The sequence below is a fragment of the Arabidopsis thaliana genome (assembly GCF_000001735.4).
Source record: "Arabidopsis thaliana chromosome 1 sequence".
NCBI classification, from domain to species: domain Eukaryota; kingdom Viridiplantae; phylum Streptophyta; class Magnoliopsida; order Brassicales; family Brassicaceae; genus Arabidopsis; species Arabidopsis thaliana.
In genome coordinates this window covers 8,607,767-8,622,061 of record NC_003070.9, presented here as the reverse complement: position 1 = coordinate 8,622,061, position 14,295 = coordinate 8,607,767, and the positions used below count along the sequence as shown (strand labels likewise).

Sequence of the window (14,295 nt, the reverse complement as noted above, 5' to 3'; positions counted from 1 at the left end):
TCAAAGCCAACGATGTTGTTCAAAAGAAGGTGAGGGGTGTGGAACGGATGAGGAGTGCTTGATACTACAATGACCTTGTTTCTACGCGTTAGATCTCCATTGTGTTAGATGTAGATTTACGTGTAACGCTTTCATCAATACGCACGAGTTCTTTAATCTCACTCATTCTTTGGAATTAGTGAAGAATATTCAAAAATGAAGGATGAGAGTGTGTCGAGGATACTCGATATATTATAAATATATTAAAACCAAAACTATATATTATTTATCAATATATATTATCAATAATTTATTATTTGGTTTTCAATATTTATTGAGCTAAGAATTTTAGAAGATTTGATGAAAGTTAGATTTGGAGAGATTTGAGGGACTTTTTAATATATATTTGGATTGATTTGTTAGATTTTATAATTTTTGAAAAAATATTGATTAGTGATTTGGTGGATTTACATGGTAACCATAATTGAGGAAAAGAAGCGTGACTAGATAAGGACATGCGTTATACAATGGTTAATCGATAATTGTTTATTTTATAGAAATGTTAGTAAGTTTTTTTTTGCCATTGTACAAATATCATATTAAATTTTAAATGATCAACTATAAATTTTATAATATATTCGGGTTTTAATCCCCAAAATTTTACTTTACAGATTGTATAAAATTTAAAATAATAGAATTAAGAAAACATAATTTTGAAGTAATATATGATTTAACATATGAGTTGTTTATACATAAACAAAATGTTCGTTATCCAACTTTTTTCTAACTTAATCAACGATTAGTCGAAATAGACTTTTAATTAGATCTAAATATCATCTCAATTTATCCACTCTATCACTATCTTTAAAATAAAAAAAATGATAGGCATTTTCTAAAACATGTATTATAGTCTAATAAATTAATTGAAAATAACGCGGTTTTATGAATTACAGTTTTGTAATATGCCAATCTCTGTTAAGAATATTCAACTTATATAATAAAATTAATAAATTTTATTTTTTCGGGTAAAAATATTATTACCTTTTTAATGTATTAACAAAAATAATACGAATAAATTTAACGTTAATAGTTTAATATATTGATATTGTTATATCCTTAATTTTAACCTTTTTTAAAGATAGAATTTTTTTTTTTTTTTACTTATGTCTATATATTTGTTTCCCCGATAAAGTTAAGAGATTTTTTAATTTATTTTTAAATATATTAAAAAGATTTTAAATACCTACAATCTGTATGAATATATCCTAACAAAATATATAACATGAGATATAAATGATACTATAATTGTTTATATTTTTAATTCATCATATTTAATCTTGAAGATACATATCAGAGGTTTCAACAATAAAACTTAAAATACAAAACAATAAAATAACAGTGATAATTTTTTTTTTTTTGGCGAAGTCCTCCTTAGCCTTTCCTTTGTCGCCCATTCACTCACTAATTCATCTCTCTCTCTCGATCTCAACGCGAAAGCTTTTCTTCTCCAAAGGCAAAAATCGAAAACCTGCAAAAAGTTTCTCCGCCAAATCTCTCCAAAACCCTTTCTCCTATCTACTTTTTGCTTCTTCTTCTACTGCGGTCGCTCGTTCGTCTCCTTCTTCATACGTAATCTCGAAGTCCCGTTGTTTCAATCCTGCCATGGCCGAAGGGAAGTTCGATCTGCCTGACGATCTCATCCTTTCCAAATCTTCTGATCAGTTGAAAGGTACTTTCCTCTCAATCTTCGACTTGTTTCTGTCTTTGGATATTTGAATTTCCTTCTCTCTCGATCGATTTGATTGCGTAGAAACAAATGTAATCGTTTAGTTTCTGGATCTGAATTCCATATGATGCGGCAGCCATGTATAGCTTTGAATTTTGACCTAACTTGTGTTATTTAGGGTTCTACGAATTCAATCTATCTTTATTAACCTTGTTATGTCCGCTTTCGATGCATTAGAACCTTCATGTTGGATTAATACGAGAGACGGAATTCTCTTTTGTTTCTTATTCTATACTTTGGGATCTGGAATTAAGAACGAATGATTAGTTTGTGCATCTACTAGTGGTTTTCTTACTTTGTATCTGTTTGATATCTCTGATTTCCTTCACCTATTGACTACCTTGTTTATGCTATTCTGCAGAATTGGCCTCAGATAACAGCATTCCGTTGTCTCCGCAGTGGCTTTACACGAAATCAAGCGAGAGCAAGATGGTAATACTTCATCTAGAATGATGATATACGTTTCTTGTCTTTTTTTCACCTTATTGTATCAGATGATGCTATGTCTGTTCTTCGCATCTAGAAAGTGTCAAGTTCTTAAACTTTTTACTTTTAATTCTTCTTCTGATGTTCTTGCTATCTTGTAGGATGTTCGATCTCCTACTCCTATGCCCATGGGAAATCCAAGTGACCCAAATCTGAAGGATGCATGGCGCTTGGATGCACCCGAAGACAAAAAAGACTGGAAGAAAATTGTGTCTGAGAATGAAACTAATCGCAGATGGCGTGAAGAGGAAAGAGAAACTGGTTTACTCGGTGCTAGGAAAGTTGATCGACGAAAAACAGAGCGTCGCATTGACAATGTCTCAAGCAGAGAAACTGGTGAAGTTAAAACTACTGCTGCTTCTGATAGGTGGAATGATGTTAATTCTCGTGCTGCTGTACATGAACCCCGTCGCGACAACAAATGGTCATCTCGGTGGGGTCCTGATGACAAAGAGAAAGAAGCCCGTTGTGAGAAGGTAGAGATTAACAAGGACAAGGAAGAGCCTCAGAGTGAAAGTCAATCTGTTGTTAGCAATGTCCGTGCAACTTCTGAACGGGACTCTGACCCTCGTGACAAATGGAGGCCACGTCATAGGATGGAATCGCAGTCTGGTGTGCCTACTTCTTATCGTACTGCACCTGGGTTTGGACTTGATAGAGGACGAGCTGAGGGCCCAAATTTAGGGTTCACTGTTGGCCGAGGAAGGGCATCTACTATTGGGAGGGGTTCTTCAACTTCCTTAATTGGTGCTGGTAGTGCTTCAGCCCCTGTGTTTCGGTATCCAAGGGGTAAGTTGCTTGATATGTATAGAAAACAGAAGCCTGATCCTTCCCTAGGTAGGATACCGACTGAAATGGATGAAGTTGCCTCCATAACGCAAGTGGCTCTGATCGAACCTCTTGCTTTTATCGCACCTGATACCGAAGAAGAGGTGTGGTCCCCACTGATAACTTGTTTCCATTTCCCTTTTTCATAGGTGTGCATCAATTTTTCTGTTTCTTGATTGTAACTGAGTTTTCCTGTGTTTCTTGGCGGGTATCTTAATATTTTCTATTAGGCAAGCATTAACGGCATATGGAAGGGAAGGATCATTAGTAGTGAAGTTTACACTTCATCTGGGGAAGAGTCCTTAGGTGAAAACAGTCTGTGTATGTTATCTTGTCTCTAGTTACTTGGCCTCTTATCTTTCCACCTAGCATGATATGACGAATGCCTCTCTGACCTTAGTCTTTTGTATGTACTGCAGTGAAATGCCGCATACCTGAGTCAGGTGAGACAAAAGTGGATGGTGCTTTGCTAGGGTTTATGAATGGTGACAATGGCTCCATGAAAAATAATGATTCCGGTATGTGCATGATGGGTGTTAACCGGGTCTTGGTCTTAAGTATCATGTATTTATTAGATAACGTCCATTCTTATCAGTTTACGTGCACTTTTATGTCCTATATATTCTGTCTAAAAGTCCAACAACTATTGTTGTAGGATTACTTGGTAGTCATAATGGAGGTCTGGGGGCAGCTTCTAGCGTCCCAAGATTGAATTCAGTGGCTTCTGAAAGTTATGGATCTTTTGGAGCTGGTTATCAAGTTTCTCATGGAAGTCCTGAAGCAGTTAGATCAGTTTTTACTAAGTCCCCTGTGTTGGATGGGAGCGAATCTGTTGTTGGGTCGTTCGAGCAAGATTATATGGGCAAGCTGCAGCAACCAGATGTTGAAGTGGATCAGTCAGAAGCGGCTATGCCACCTGAGGATTTCTTATTCTTGTATATTGATCCTCAAGGAGTAATTCAGGGACCATTCATTGGTTCTGACATTATTTCATGGTTTGAACAAGGGTTTTTTGGGACAGACCTACAGGTGCGCTTGGCAAATGCTCCAGAAGGAACTCCTTTTCAAGATCTAGGCAGGGTCATGTCATATTTAAAGACAGAAAGCGCCCATGCCCATATCAGTAACCAAGAGAGTGAGCTAGAAGAGACTAGGTTAAAAGCAAATTCAGACACTGGTTTATCAATTGCACCAGTAGCAGAATCTAATGATTCATCCTCTATGAATGGCACGTCTCGTTCGTTTTCAGTGTATAACAACCCCTCAGCTCAGGATAATTTTCAAAGAAAGTCTGAGTCAGAATTTTATGCGACACCACCACATACTGAGGACCGAAGTTTCTTGGACTTCTCTACTCAGGATGAAGGTTTGTTCTTTGACCTTTTCTTATTTCGTGTGCATTTGTGTGGGAGAACACTTGTCTTTCTTTGGGGTTCTATATACATGTATAGAAGCTTTCAAGTTCATATTAATCTCTTCTGTGTTCATCATAACTAAACAACCTTATTTGTACTTTTTTTTCTAAATCAGAAATTGTATTCCCAGGAAGAGCTGGAGTTTCTGGTTATGCGTCAGTAAAATCCTCTACAAGTATGCATGATGCTTTTATGGAAGTTTCTGGCCAGTCTGCTATTCCTGTTGAATCCACTAAGGCTGCTACTCAAAAGCAGCATGAGAATAAGCTGCATCCGTTTGGTGTGTTGTGGTCTGAGCTAGAGAGCAGTAACGTACCAGTTAACCTGTTACCAAACAGGTCCTATGATGCAATGGGGGAGCCTACTGGTGCAATAGACAATCGGCCCATTGATTCCCGAAGAAATACACAAGTTGATCCCAACATGTCCCTTGATGGTCTGGCTTCTAACCGGATGTCGCAGTTTGAACATCTTTCCAACCGCTTTAACCTTGGGGATCAACTTTCATCAAATCAACATAACCAACAGCAATTCCAAAACCGGGATATGCTGTCGCATTCACATATAGGTGATCAAGCTCAGGATCTGGATTATTTAATAACTCTCCAGTTGCAGCAGCAACAAAAGATTCAGTTGCAACAGCAGCAGAAGATTCAATTGCAGCAGCAGCAGAAGATTCAGTTGCAACAGCAGCAGAAGATGCAGCTGCAACAGCATCAACTAGAACAAGAGCATCAGTTACATCAGAAGCTCTTACAGGAGCAACAACAGTCCCATGCTCGGCAATTACATTATCAACAGATTCTACAAGGACAGACTCCTGATTCAAGGTTTGGGCAGTCACATGACTTCCCTCGATCCAACAATGTTGATCAGATGTTGTTAGAACACCAGCTAATGAATGAACTGCAGAAAAGTTCTGGCCATCCGTCACAAAATTTTGCACCATACATTGAGCAACTTGCCGCTGGAAATTTTGGTCAATTGCCACATGAAGGCCATCAGAGGGAACTACTTGAACAGCTACTTTCAACAAAAATGCAATCTCAATATGGACCAATGCAATCTCCATACGGACAACTGCAATCTGAACCAACTCGGTCTTTGGAGTACCAACTGCTGCAGCAAGAGCAGCTGATGCAATTGGCAAACGGAGTGAGGCACAATACACTATTGGAGGAACAGAGACATATTGACCCTCTGTGGCCATCTGACCATAATGATCAGCTTCTAAGAAGTCATCCTGGGATCCAACGTTCGCGATCCTCTACAGGATTTAGACAACTAGACTTTCATCAACAGCAGCAGAGGCCACCCTTCGAGGATCAGTTTGGTCAACTTGAGCGGAACCTTTTATATCAGCAACAGCTTCGACAAGAATTATTCGAGCAGGGTCTGCCATTTGAGCGATCAGCATCCTTACCTGTAAGTGTATCGGGGATGAATCTGGATCCAGTAAATGGTCTTGGACTCTCTCAAGGTCTGGAGTTGCGGGATGCTACTACCCACATGCAGATTGGGAATTCTACTCTGGGTTTTAATCATCAGAATCCCCGTATACCAATAGGTGAACCTCATTTTTCACAGTTGGAATCAATGGAAGGACGTTGGTCTGGAGCTGACACACAGGTTGTTGGTGACTGGGCCGAATCTCAACTTCATAGATCAAATATTGATGCTGAACATCATAAAATGAGGTCAGAAAGTAGGAGAATGGGTGAAGATTCCAACTCATGGATGTTAGGTGGGACTACAGAAGACAGGTCAAAACAGCTATTTATGGAGTTGCTCCACCAGAGACCCGGCCATCAATCTGCTGAATCACCAAGCATGAACCGTGGGCAATCCTTTGACAGGATGGCTCCTTCTGGCCTTACCCCAGGGATTCAAACACTTGGCGGCTATTCAGATCATGGTGGTAGTCATAACGCTCCTTCAACTTTTGGTGCTCGAGCATTTTCTGATGAACAGATCAACAGATCATCCGGAGATAGGAACAATATGGGATCATTGCACCGTAATAATTCCTTGCTTTCTGGAATTATTGATGGTGGGCGGTCAACTCAGAATGAAACTCAAGCCTTCAGTAATATGTATGCTATGAACAAAGACGCGAATGACATCAAAACTTGGAACAATGTGCCGCCTAAAAATGAGGGAATGGGAAGGATGATGTCATTTGAAGCCCAAGATAGAATGGGCAAGCAAGCAGTATTAGACTCACTGGTTCATGGGGAGCTTCCTGTTGTTACGCCTGGCCAACAGTCTTCTTTAAATATCTCTGGTATGTATCTTTCAGAGTAATTGCATCTTTTAAGATTTTGCTTTTTCCGGGAATTCATGGTTTGGAAGGTTGATTTTTGCTTTGTTACTATGAAGGCTTATCCTGATATTGTCTTGCTGCAGACCAATACAGTGACAACTTGGTTGGAGAAGATAGAAGGAAGGATAGGTAAGTTTGTATTCTGCTACGTTAAGCACCAGTAGATTAGATATACAAAACACCTTGAACTCGCATACCTCTATATTCCTGCCGATTAAATTTTGCGTGGTTGTTTGTAGGTTGGTAGTTCCATCACATGGACAGAATTCAGTATTGTTAAAAAGGCCTCCCTCATCCCATTCTTCATCATCGCATGAAGGATTGATAGAGCGTATCTCTGACACAGCTAGCAGGACAGCAGCAAGTTCGTATAGTGGAATTGAAGGTATATATCTATCTCAAGGATCGTTTTGTATTTTTGGGCATTATCGATGGAAAATGTGACTCAAGTCTGTAAGCAAATATATTATCAGGCGGTGTGAGACGGGAATCAGGAGCAGCGGGAAACAAAGGGTCAACGTCAGAGGCGACATCGTTCAGTGAGATGTTGAAGAAGAGTAATAGCATGAAGAAGGTGGCGGCAGAGTCAAATGATGTAACAGAAGGAAGCAAAGGTGGTGGCGGGAAGAAGAAAGGGAAGAAAGGGAGGCAGATCGATCCAGCTCTTCTTGGTTTCAAAGTCACTAGCAATCGCATTATGGGCGAGATCCACCGTGCTGATGATTTTTAACTCTTTTTTTCTTTTTGTACAAAATCTTTACATGTAAAGATTAGCTTCTCAAGCTTAGGCGTATAGGTTTTTTACAGACAGAAGATTATACATATCTTCCATCACATCGGAACACAGAAATAAAATGAAATTGGTTTTTTAGCTCAGAAATGGTCTAGTTCGTAATGTTACATTTTTTCTTATTACTTGAAGGTTTTATCTTTAAGATGACAAAACAAAGTTTAGTCAATGGAGCATGCTATTGCTAACTAAGACAGCTTTGGTGTTTTTCACAGTAGAAGTAGAAGATGGAGCAGCTAGTGAGCATGGGTTTCTCCAGCGATTTGGCCGCCGAGGCTTTAACGGCCACCGGCGGAGATTCCATCCAGAAAGCCACCGACTGGATTCTCTCCCACCGTTCTTCCCCTCAATCCACGGCCACGTTACAGCCCAAACTCGACCGCTTCCTCCGTCTCCATCCCAAAGCCCTAGCCCCCGCCATGGGTGACGATTCCAGCAAGCGCCCCAATCCCAAAACCCAAATCCACGTCGCGGCTGATGATTCCAACAAGCGTCACAAGCTCTCATCATCCAGCCACCGCCAACACCAGCCATTGTCGGAGCGTATGCGTCCTCGCACTCTAGATGACGTTGTAGGTCAAGACCATCTCCTCTCTCCCAGCTCTCTCCTCCGTTCCGCCGTCGAATCCAATCGCCTCCCTTCCATTGTCTTCTGGGGTCCTCCTGGCACTGGAAAGACCTCAATCGCAAAGTCTCTCATCAATTCCTCTAAGGACCCGTCTCTGTATCGCTTCGTTTCCTTGTCTGCTGTTACGAGCGGAGTTAAAGATGTTAGAGACGCCGTTGAGAGTGCCAAAAGGCTTAATCTTGAAGGTAGAAAGAGGACTGTGTTGTTTATGGATGAGGTTCATAGGTTTAACAAGTCACAGCAAGATACATTCTTGCCTGTTATTGAAGATGGTAGTATCCTCTTCATTGGAGCCACCACTGAGAACCCTTCTTTCCATTTGATCACTCCTTTGCTCTCACGTTGTAGAGTTCTAACTCTTAATCCCTTGAAACCCAATCATGTTGAGACCCTTCTTAGACGAGCTGTAGATGATTCCGAGAGAGGACTCCCCAATAGCGTTGAGGTTGATGATTCTGTCATAGAGTTCTTGGCTAATAACTGCGATGGTGATGCTCGCGTCGCGTTGAATGCTTTGGAAATCTCAGCTACCATGGCTACCACTCGAGCCGGAACTGATGCTGTTGTGTCTATTGATGATGCGAAGGAGGCTCTTCAGTGCAAACATTTGGCATATGACAAGGCAGGGGAACAACATTACAACCTCATAAGCGCACTTCACAAGTCTATGCGAGGCGGAGATGCTAATGCTGCAATCTACTGGTTGGCTAGAATGCTCGAGGGTGGTGAAGAGCCGCTTTACATTGCAAGGAGACTTATAAGGTTTGCAAGCGAGGACATTGGACTTGCTGACCCTTCAGCTCTTACTCAGGCAGTTGCGTGCTATCAAGCTTCACATTTCTTGGGTATGCCTGAATGCAATGTCATTCTCGCCCAATGCACTGCTTACTTGGCACTGGCTCCTAAATCCATTGCAGTTTACCGAGCAATCGGAGCTGCACAGAAGGTTGTGAAAGACTCGGTTGGACAGAATGAAGGGGTGCCTCTACACCTGAGGAACGCTCCAACCAAGTTAATGAAGGAACTTGGCTATGGAAAAGAGTATATATATCCTCCCAGTGATCCTTCTTCTGCTGCAGGTCAGACATATCTACCTCCGTCTCTTCTGCATCATAAGTTCCTGGAATGGCCAGAAGGGGCTTCAGGCGATTTCCAAGATCAAGAACACAGGCTCTAACCAGTATTTTTTCTCTCTTTTTGGTATGTGATGTATAGAGGATCATGTTGTTCAAGTCTTTGCAGAGGCTACACTTAAATTTGTGTTTCCTTTATTGAAAGCAAAAAGGGTGGCAAGAATAGGGTAGTTCTTACTTATTATTCCAGATACAAAATCGAACAAAACTCACTCCTATCTCTGAAAGCGAAAGAAAGTTTCCATAAACCACACAAATAATGAAAATTCTAAGACGTGAATCTATGAACAAAAAATGTTCTTCCACTCTTTCACTGATCAAGACTTAGGTCTCCCCATTGGACCTTGTGTTTTGCGGCTAGATAATGGGCACCGACTGGACCACGACTGCCGTAAGGATAGAATTCTGGGGTTGTCTTCTTTTCTTCTATCTCTTTGAGCAATGGAGTGAAAAGCGCCCAAGCAGCGTCAAGTTCATCGCTTCTTATGAACAATCTGCGTTCACCTTCGATCGCATCTAACAAAAGCCTCTCATATGCATCTGGAATCTCCTTTGAATACCTTCAACAGAAAAAAGTTATGTGAAACTAGATATAAGCAAAAAAGAACATAAGGATTACATATACAAAACAACACCACAGCTTGTCTTTATTATTTCTTAGCTTACCTTGCTGAATAGAGAAGATTTAAGTTACTCTGATCTAATCTCATTCCTAAACCAGGGACCTTGTTGTTGATTTTCAAATAGATAGCTTCATCAGGTTGGACGCGGATGACAAGCTCATTTGTGGTCTGATCACGATCAGTACCAGAATTCCGGTTATATAAATTTCCAGGCACATGCCTGAACTGGACTCTTATCTCCGCACTGTTTCAATAGATATATTTATATTATTACAAGCAAACCAGAAAATTTGCAAAAAAAATTCCAAAGTTTGGTACCTTCGGGTGTTTAGTGCTTTCCCAGCTTTCATTAGAAAAGGTACACCATCCCATCTTGCATTGTCGATGAAGAGTGCAGCAGCTGCAAATGTCGGGGTCAGACTACCTTTTGGCACAGTTTTATCATCAGTATAGCTTGGATAAGTGACTCCTCCTATGCTGTGGCTCTTGTACTGTCCTATCACCACATCTTCAAGTTTTATTGGTCTCATTGAACGTAGTACCTTTACCTGAATTAATGCGAGGACCTCAAAATACTGCCTTGAAATCAACAAAATTATAAGAAAGGGAACAATAGGAGACCTTTTCATTTCTGATATCCTCTGCATCCAAACTCACAGGTGTTTCCATGGCGAAAAGAGCTAATATCTGAAGCAGATGATTCTGCATTATATCTCTTATTATTCCGTAATTGTCGAAGTACCTGGATTTGAAGAGTAGAAAAGTGTCAAAACATAGGCTTCAACACACATGAGAAATAAAATATTAGACAGAGGACAACAAGGATTACCCTCCGCGTCCTTCAGTGCCGAAATCCTCAGAAAAAATGAATTGCACGTTCCTTATATACTGCCTTGACCATAGCGGTTCAAATATAAGATTTGAGAATCGAAGAACCGACAAGTTCTCAACCAGCTCCTTCCCTAAGTAATGGTCTATCCTGTAAAAATCAACTTTTCGTATCAGCAAGGTATCTTAAACCATCATCACTAAAATTTACAATAACATAAACACGATCTCTCCACCTAAATATTTGGTCTTCCTCCAGGTACTGCTTAAGAGACTTTGTTAATGCAGCCGAGGTTTTGGAGTCCCGGCCAAAAGGTTTCTCGACAATGACCCTAGTCCATCCATTGACAGATGAAGCAGATGAGCTTGCACATTTCACCGCGTCAACAAAGATATTTGGAGGGATTGAAAGATAGAAAAGACGGTTCGAAAGTCTTCCACCCTGCAAATAGTTATGTGATGGATAAGGGCAAATAAGAAAGAAAAAATGTAAGAAGACCAAAGTTTTCTAGTTTTTACTAATTTTTCAGAAACAACAATAGTTTTCCTAATTCTGTATTCAGGCCATAATCTACAGCATATCACCTTACACCTACCAAGGTAACTCATGACCTCAATTAGCCTTCAGAAAAATGAGGCAATGATGCAATGTGGTTGCAAGGAATTCATGAGGAATGCAGAAAAAAACAATAAGCTGAGGAAAACATCAATACCTCATGCTCCTTGAGCTTCTCGTCCAATGCAACAAAATGTTCCTGAGAATCATACTGACCCGAATGGTAAAAACATCTCTTGAGAAACTCTTCCATCTTTTCACCGCAGTTTGCCCTGAACCATCACAGTTAAATGTTAAACAACCCATCTCTGACAAAGTACCAAGGGAAAGAAACCATAAGGACTAATGTCTTGGTGGTTTTAAAAGCTACAATAATTATTCACCTCTTATCAATTCTACATGTCAATGTTTTGCTGACCATAACTCTAAGTTCAGCATCTGTCATCTTACTCCTTGCATAGCCAAAAATGGTAAAATGCTGCGACCAAAAACAGCTTACCACATCAATCAATATAACAATCAATCATCAGAAAGAGAGAAAGATAGAAGAAGTTATTTATACCTCAGGAAGACAGCCTTCATAGTAAAGTGCGAAAAGAGCTGGGAATATTTTCTTCTTGGCAAGATCACCAGAAGCTCCCACCACCGTGATACTAACTGTTGAAAGTTGTTCACCGCCATCAGACTCTGCTACAACCTTGTCAGCTTCAAGTGAAGGAATCGTTAACACCCCTACATCTTTCGCCTCCTCGGACGAGCTTGACTCGGTGGCTACTGATCCTAAACACACAATTGTAAGCGCATTAGAGAACATTCATTACATGCAATGTTTTGTCTAAAGTCGGATACTTTCTATAAGAAAATCTATCTAAAACCAAGCTGAACTACAGGATTCAATCCTATATATACAAGCTTTCAAGTTACCGGCAAAGCAAGGCATAAAGAAGAAAACCCAATTGAGAATCCAATTAAAGTTACCATCTTGCACGACAACAGAACTCTGAACGGACCTCCTCTGCGATCTAACAACACAGAGCTCAGCTAGATTAAGCCCCTGAGGAGAAGCGTAGTGGAAGGAGAGTGAGCGGCGTGGGTCAACAACATTGATCAGCGAAGAATGATGATGATTCGACAAGAAAGGAGACGAAGACGAAGTGCGGGAGCGGTAGGTAGGGCAGGAGAGAGACGACATTTTTCGAATTTGAGACGAGTGTGAGTTATGAATTGGATTTGGATGCAAACAAATCTCACAATTGCACTAATGAGCGAATTTGTAAGGACAATTGTCAAATTTTGAGCCTTTTCACGTCTCCCAAAGGTTATGTCTTTGCCAAATCTGTGTGGTTTTGTTGGTATGGTTTAGTGAAAGGTTATTTGCAAATATTATTATTATTCAATTCACAAGTGGCCCTTTGATTTCTCTTGAAACAAGGATTTGCAACTACTATATTGTTGCATTTTCATGAGCTCTTAAAATTGATAAGCAATACTAGTAGTGGCCCTAAGCAAAAAAAAAAAAATATATATTGGAAGAATTAGATTCGAAATTTGGCTATAATGTCCAAGACCAAACATAGATAACCCTATCGGCTTAGGCATGCATTTCTAATAACACACATTCCGATCAATGACTATGTATGTGTTTAAAACATTGCTTTCATCATATCACATCTAACATTCATTGATACATTGCACAAAAGCCTTGATCTTAAACTTAATAAGTTTATAATAATTATTTATACTTGTCTCATGTAAGTTTATAATCTATTTGCTAAATATTTTTCCATTACAATAAAACTATATCATTGAAAGAAGCATTTTAAAAATCATGCATTTTCGCTGGAGCTATTGTGATTTAGCTCATTTGTGAATTGATTGAATTTGTTAAAAAAAAAAAAAAAATCATGCATGTATATGATGAGCGAGAGACATAATAATGATTAATGAGGGTGAAATACATAAACATGAAAAAAGGCTCTATACTCTGTTTCCTCTTATCTGCGAAAGCCATTAAGGAAAGAAACAATAATCGCAGCAAAGAAAACTCTCTCCTCTGCTTCTCTCTCTCTCTCTATCTAGAAAAGAAAGATTCCTCAAAATCAGCCATGAAAGTAATGAAGAAAGGTAAAGTGCACCCATCTCCTCCTCTTCCATCTTCTTCTTCTTCGAATGGAGATGACTCTCTTTCTGTCTTTAAGCTTCTCCAGAGTGCGATTCTAGTTCTAGTCTCGGTTCTCTCCGCCGAAGATCTGGAAGTTCTTGCTTACTTAATCACCAGGTCACTCAACACCACTAACGTCGTATCTTGCAAGAAGAAGAGAAGCCATAAAGCTCCTCTGCTTGACTGTCAATGTTTTGATTGCTACACAAGTTACTGGTCTAAATGGGATTCTTCGTCTAACCGTGAGCTCATCAACCAGATCATAGAAGCCTTTGAAGATCATCTCACCAGGGACGAGATCTCTGCTTCCCACACTTCCAAGAAAAACAAGAAGAGAGCTAAGAAGATAGAGATATCGGAAGAACAACCTCAAAATAAGAGTATATGGTTATTGGTTAGCTAGTTGAAAAACTGTGCTATTTTGCATCAGGTTTTGCATATTCTTTCTTCTTTTGGGTTGGTGGTAACAACCTCAAAAGAAGAGTGTATGTTTGAATATGTCTTAGTTTCGGAAGGTGGGCCAAAAGAGATGTGTCTTTGTTTGATTAGGCACTTCGAAAAAGTCCAAAGAGAGTCTCGTTTAGATATTTTGGGGAAGGAAACACTTTTCCTATCATGTATTCATGTTACTCTATTTCGGACTTGTATTGCTTTTTTTCCGGTGAAGATTTGGTCCTTTTGGTGGTATAAAAATGAAGAAGATCTATCGAAACTCGAGCATCTTATGAGGTAGATAGGCACAGGACGTCGACGGTTAAT

General features: G+C 39.8%; 4 protein-coding genes and 2 long non-coding RNA genes across 8 annotated transcripts; 4 read left to right on the top strand and 2 right to left on the bottom strand.

The window, feature by feature from the left end:
• The first annotated feature begins 1,397 nt into the window (after positions 1–1,397).
• On the top strand, positions 1,398–7,699 carry AT1G24300 (GYF domain-containing protein). 3 transcript variants are annotated; one of them, NM_001198154.2, is made up of 10 exons: positions 1,398–1,708; positions 2,127–2,197; positions 2,353–3,183; positions 3,310–3,400; positions 3,499–3,597; positions 3,735–4,445; positions 4,625–6,778; positions 6,901–6,946; positions 7,057–7,202; positions 7,291–7,699. In NM_001198154.2, the coding sequence occupies exons 1-10, from the start codon at positions 1,642–1,644 to the stop codon at positions 7,545–7,547; spliced, it is 4,473 nt and encodes a 1,490-aa protein (NP_001185083.1). In that variant the 5' UTR covers positions 1,398–1,641; the 3' UTR covers positions 7,548–7,699. The 3 variants fall into 3 exon arrangements, with proteins under 3 accessions (NP_001185083.1, NP_173840.4, NP_001321332.1); NM_102276.7 differs by having other exon boundaries at positions 4,610–6,778; NM_001332644.1 differs by having other exon boundaries at positions 1,406–1,708; positions 6,874–6,946; positions 7,291–7,697.
• Positions 7,700–7,778: 79 nt separating this feature from the next.
• On the top strand, positions 7,779–9,557 carry AT1G24290 (AAA-type ATPase family protein). Its single transcript, NM_102275.4, has one exon — positions 7,785–9,557. The coding sequence runs from the start codon at positions 7,835–7,837 to the stop codon at positions 9,410–9,412; it is 1,578 nt and encodes a 525-aa protein (NP_173839.1). The 5' UTR covers positions 7,785–7,834; the 3' UTR covers positions 9,413–9,557.
• Positions 8,009–8,893, bottom strand: AT1G05873. The gene has a single exon (NR_138979.1). It is a non-coding gene; the product is annotated as an other RNA (long non-coding RNA).
• G6PD3 (glucose-6-phosphate dehydrogenase 3) lies at positions 9,482–12,724 on the bottom strand. Its single transcript, NM_102274.3, has 10 exons — positions 12,354–12,724; positions 11,938–12,155; positions 11,759–11,853; positions 11,533–11,647; positions 11,056–11,261; positions 10,821–10,970; positions 10,613–10,733; positions 10,310–10,539; positions 10,035–10,235; positions 9,482–9,928 (listed from the first exon to the last, which is right to left on the bottom strand). Exons 1-10 carry the CDS (start codon positions 12,565–12,567, stop codon positions 9,679–9,681), a joined length of 1,800 nt encoding a protein of 599 aa, NP_173838.1. The 5' UTR covers positions 12,568–12,724; the 3' UTR covers positions 9,482–9,678.
• AT1G05867 lies at positions 11,241–11,555 on the top strand. Its single transcript, NR_138978.1, has one exon. It is a non-coding gene; the product is annotated as an other RNA (long non-coding RNA).
• A 574-nt stretch (positions 12,725–13,298) lies between the features above and the next one.
• Positions 13,299–14,211, top strand: AT1G24270 (uncharacterized protein). Its single transcript, NM_102273.3, has one exon. The coding sequence runs from the start codon at positions 13,319–13,321 to the stop codon at positions 13,937–13,939; it is 621 nt and encodes a 206-aa protein (NP_173837.2). The 5' UTR covers positions 13,299–13,318; the 3' UTR covers positions 13,940–14,211.
• The last annotated feature ends 84 nt before the right edge of the window (positions 14,212–14,295 follow it).

What these genes read in the sequence shown, in the direction of transcription:
- AT1G24290 (NM_102275.4), top strand. Translation starts at nt 7,835, where the DNA reads ATGGAGCAGCTAGTGAGCATGGGTTTCTCCAGCGATTTGGCCGCCGAG.
- AT1G24300 (NM_102276.7), top strand. Translation starts at nt 1,642, where the DNA reads ATGGCCGAAGGGAAGTTCGATCTGCCTGACGATCTCATCCTTTCCAAA. An exon ending in AATCAAGCGAGAGCAAGATG is followed by an intron (nt 2,198 to 2,352) that starts GTAATACTTCAT and finishes GCTATCTTGTAG; the next exon opens with GATGTTCGATCTCCTACTCC. An exon ending in GAAGATAGAAGGAAGGATAG is followed by an intron (nt 6,947 to 7,056) that starts GTAAGTTTGTAT and finishes GGTTGTTTGTAG; the next exon opens with GTTGGTAGTTCCATCACATG.
- G6PD3 (NM_102274.3), bottom strand. Translation starts at nt 12,567, where the DNA reads ATGTCGTCTCTCTCCTGCCCTACCTACCGCTCCCGCACTTCGTCTTCG. An exon ending in TTCTGTTGTCGTGCAAGATG is followed by an intron (nt 12,156 to 12,353) that starts GTAACTTTAATT and finishes TTGTGTGTTTAG; the next exon opens with GATCAGTAGCCACCGAGTCA. An exon ending in AGGATATCAGAAATGAAAAG is followed by an intron (nt 10,540 to 10,612) that starts GTCTCCTATTGT and finishes GCATTAATTCAG; the next exon opens with GTAAAGGTACTACGTTCAAT.
- AT1G24270 (NM_102273.3), top strand. Translation starts at nt 13,319, where the DNA reads ATGAGGGTGAAATACATAAACATGAAAAAAGGCTCTATACTCTGTTTC.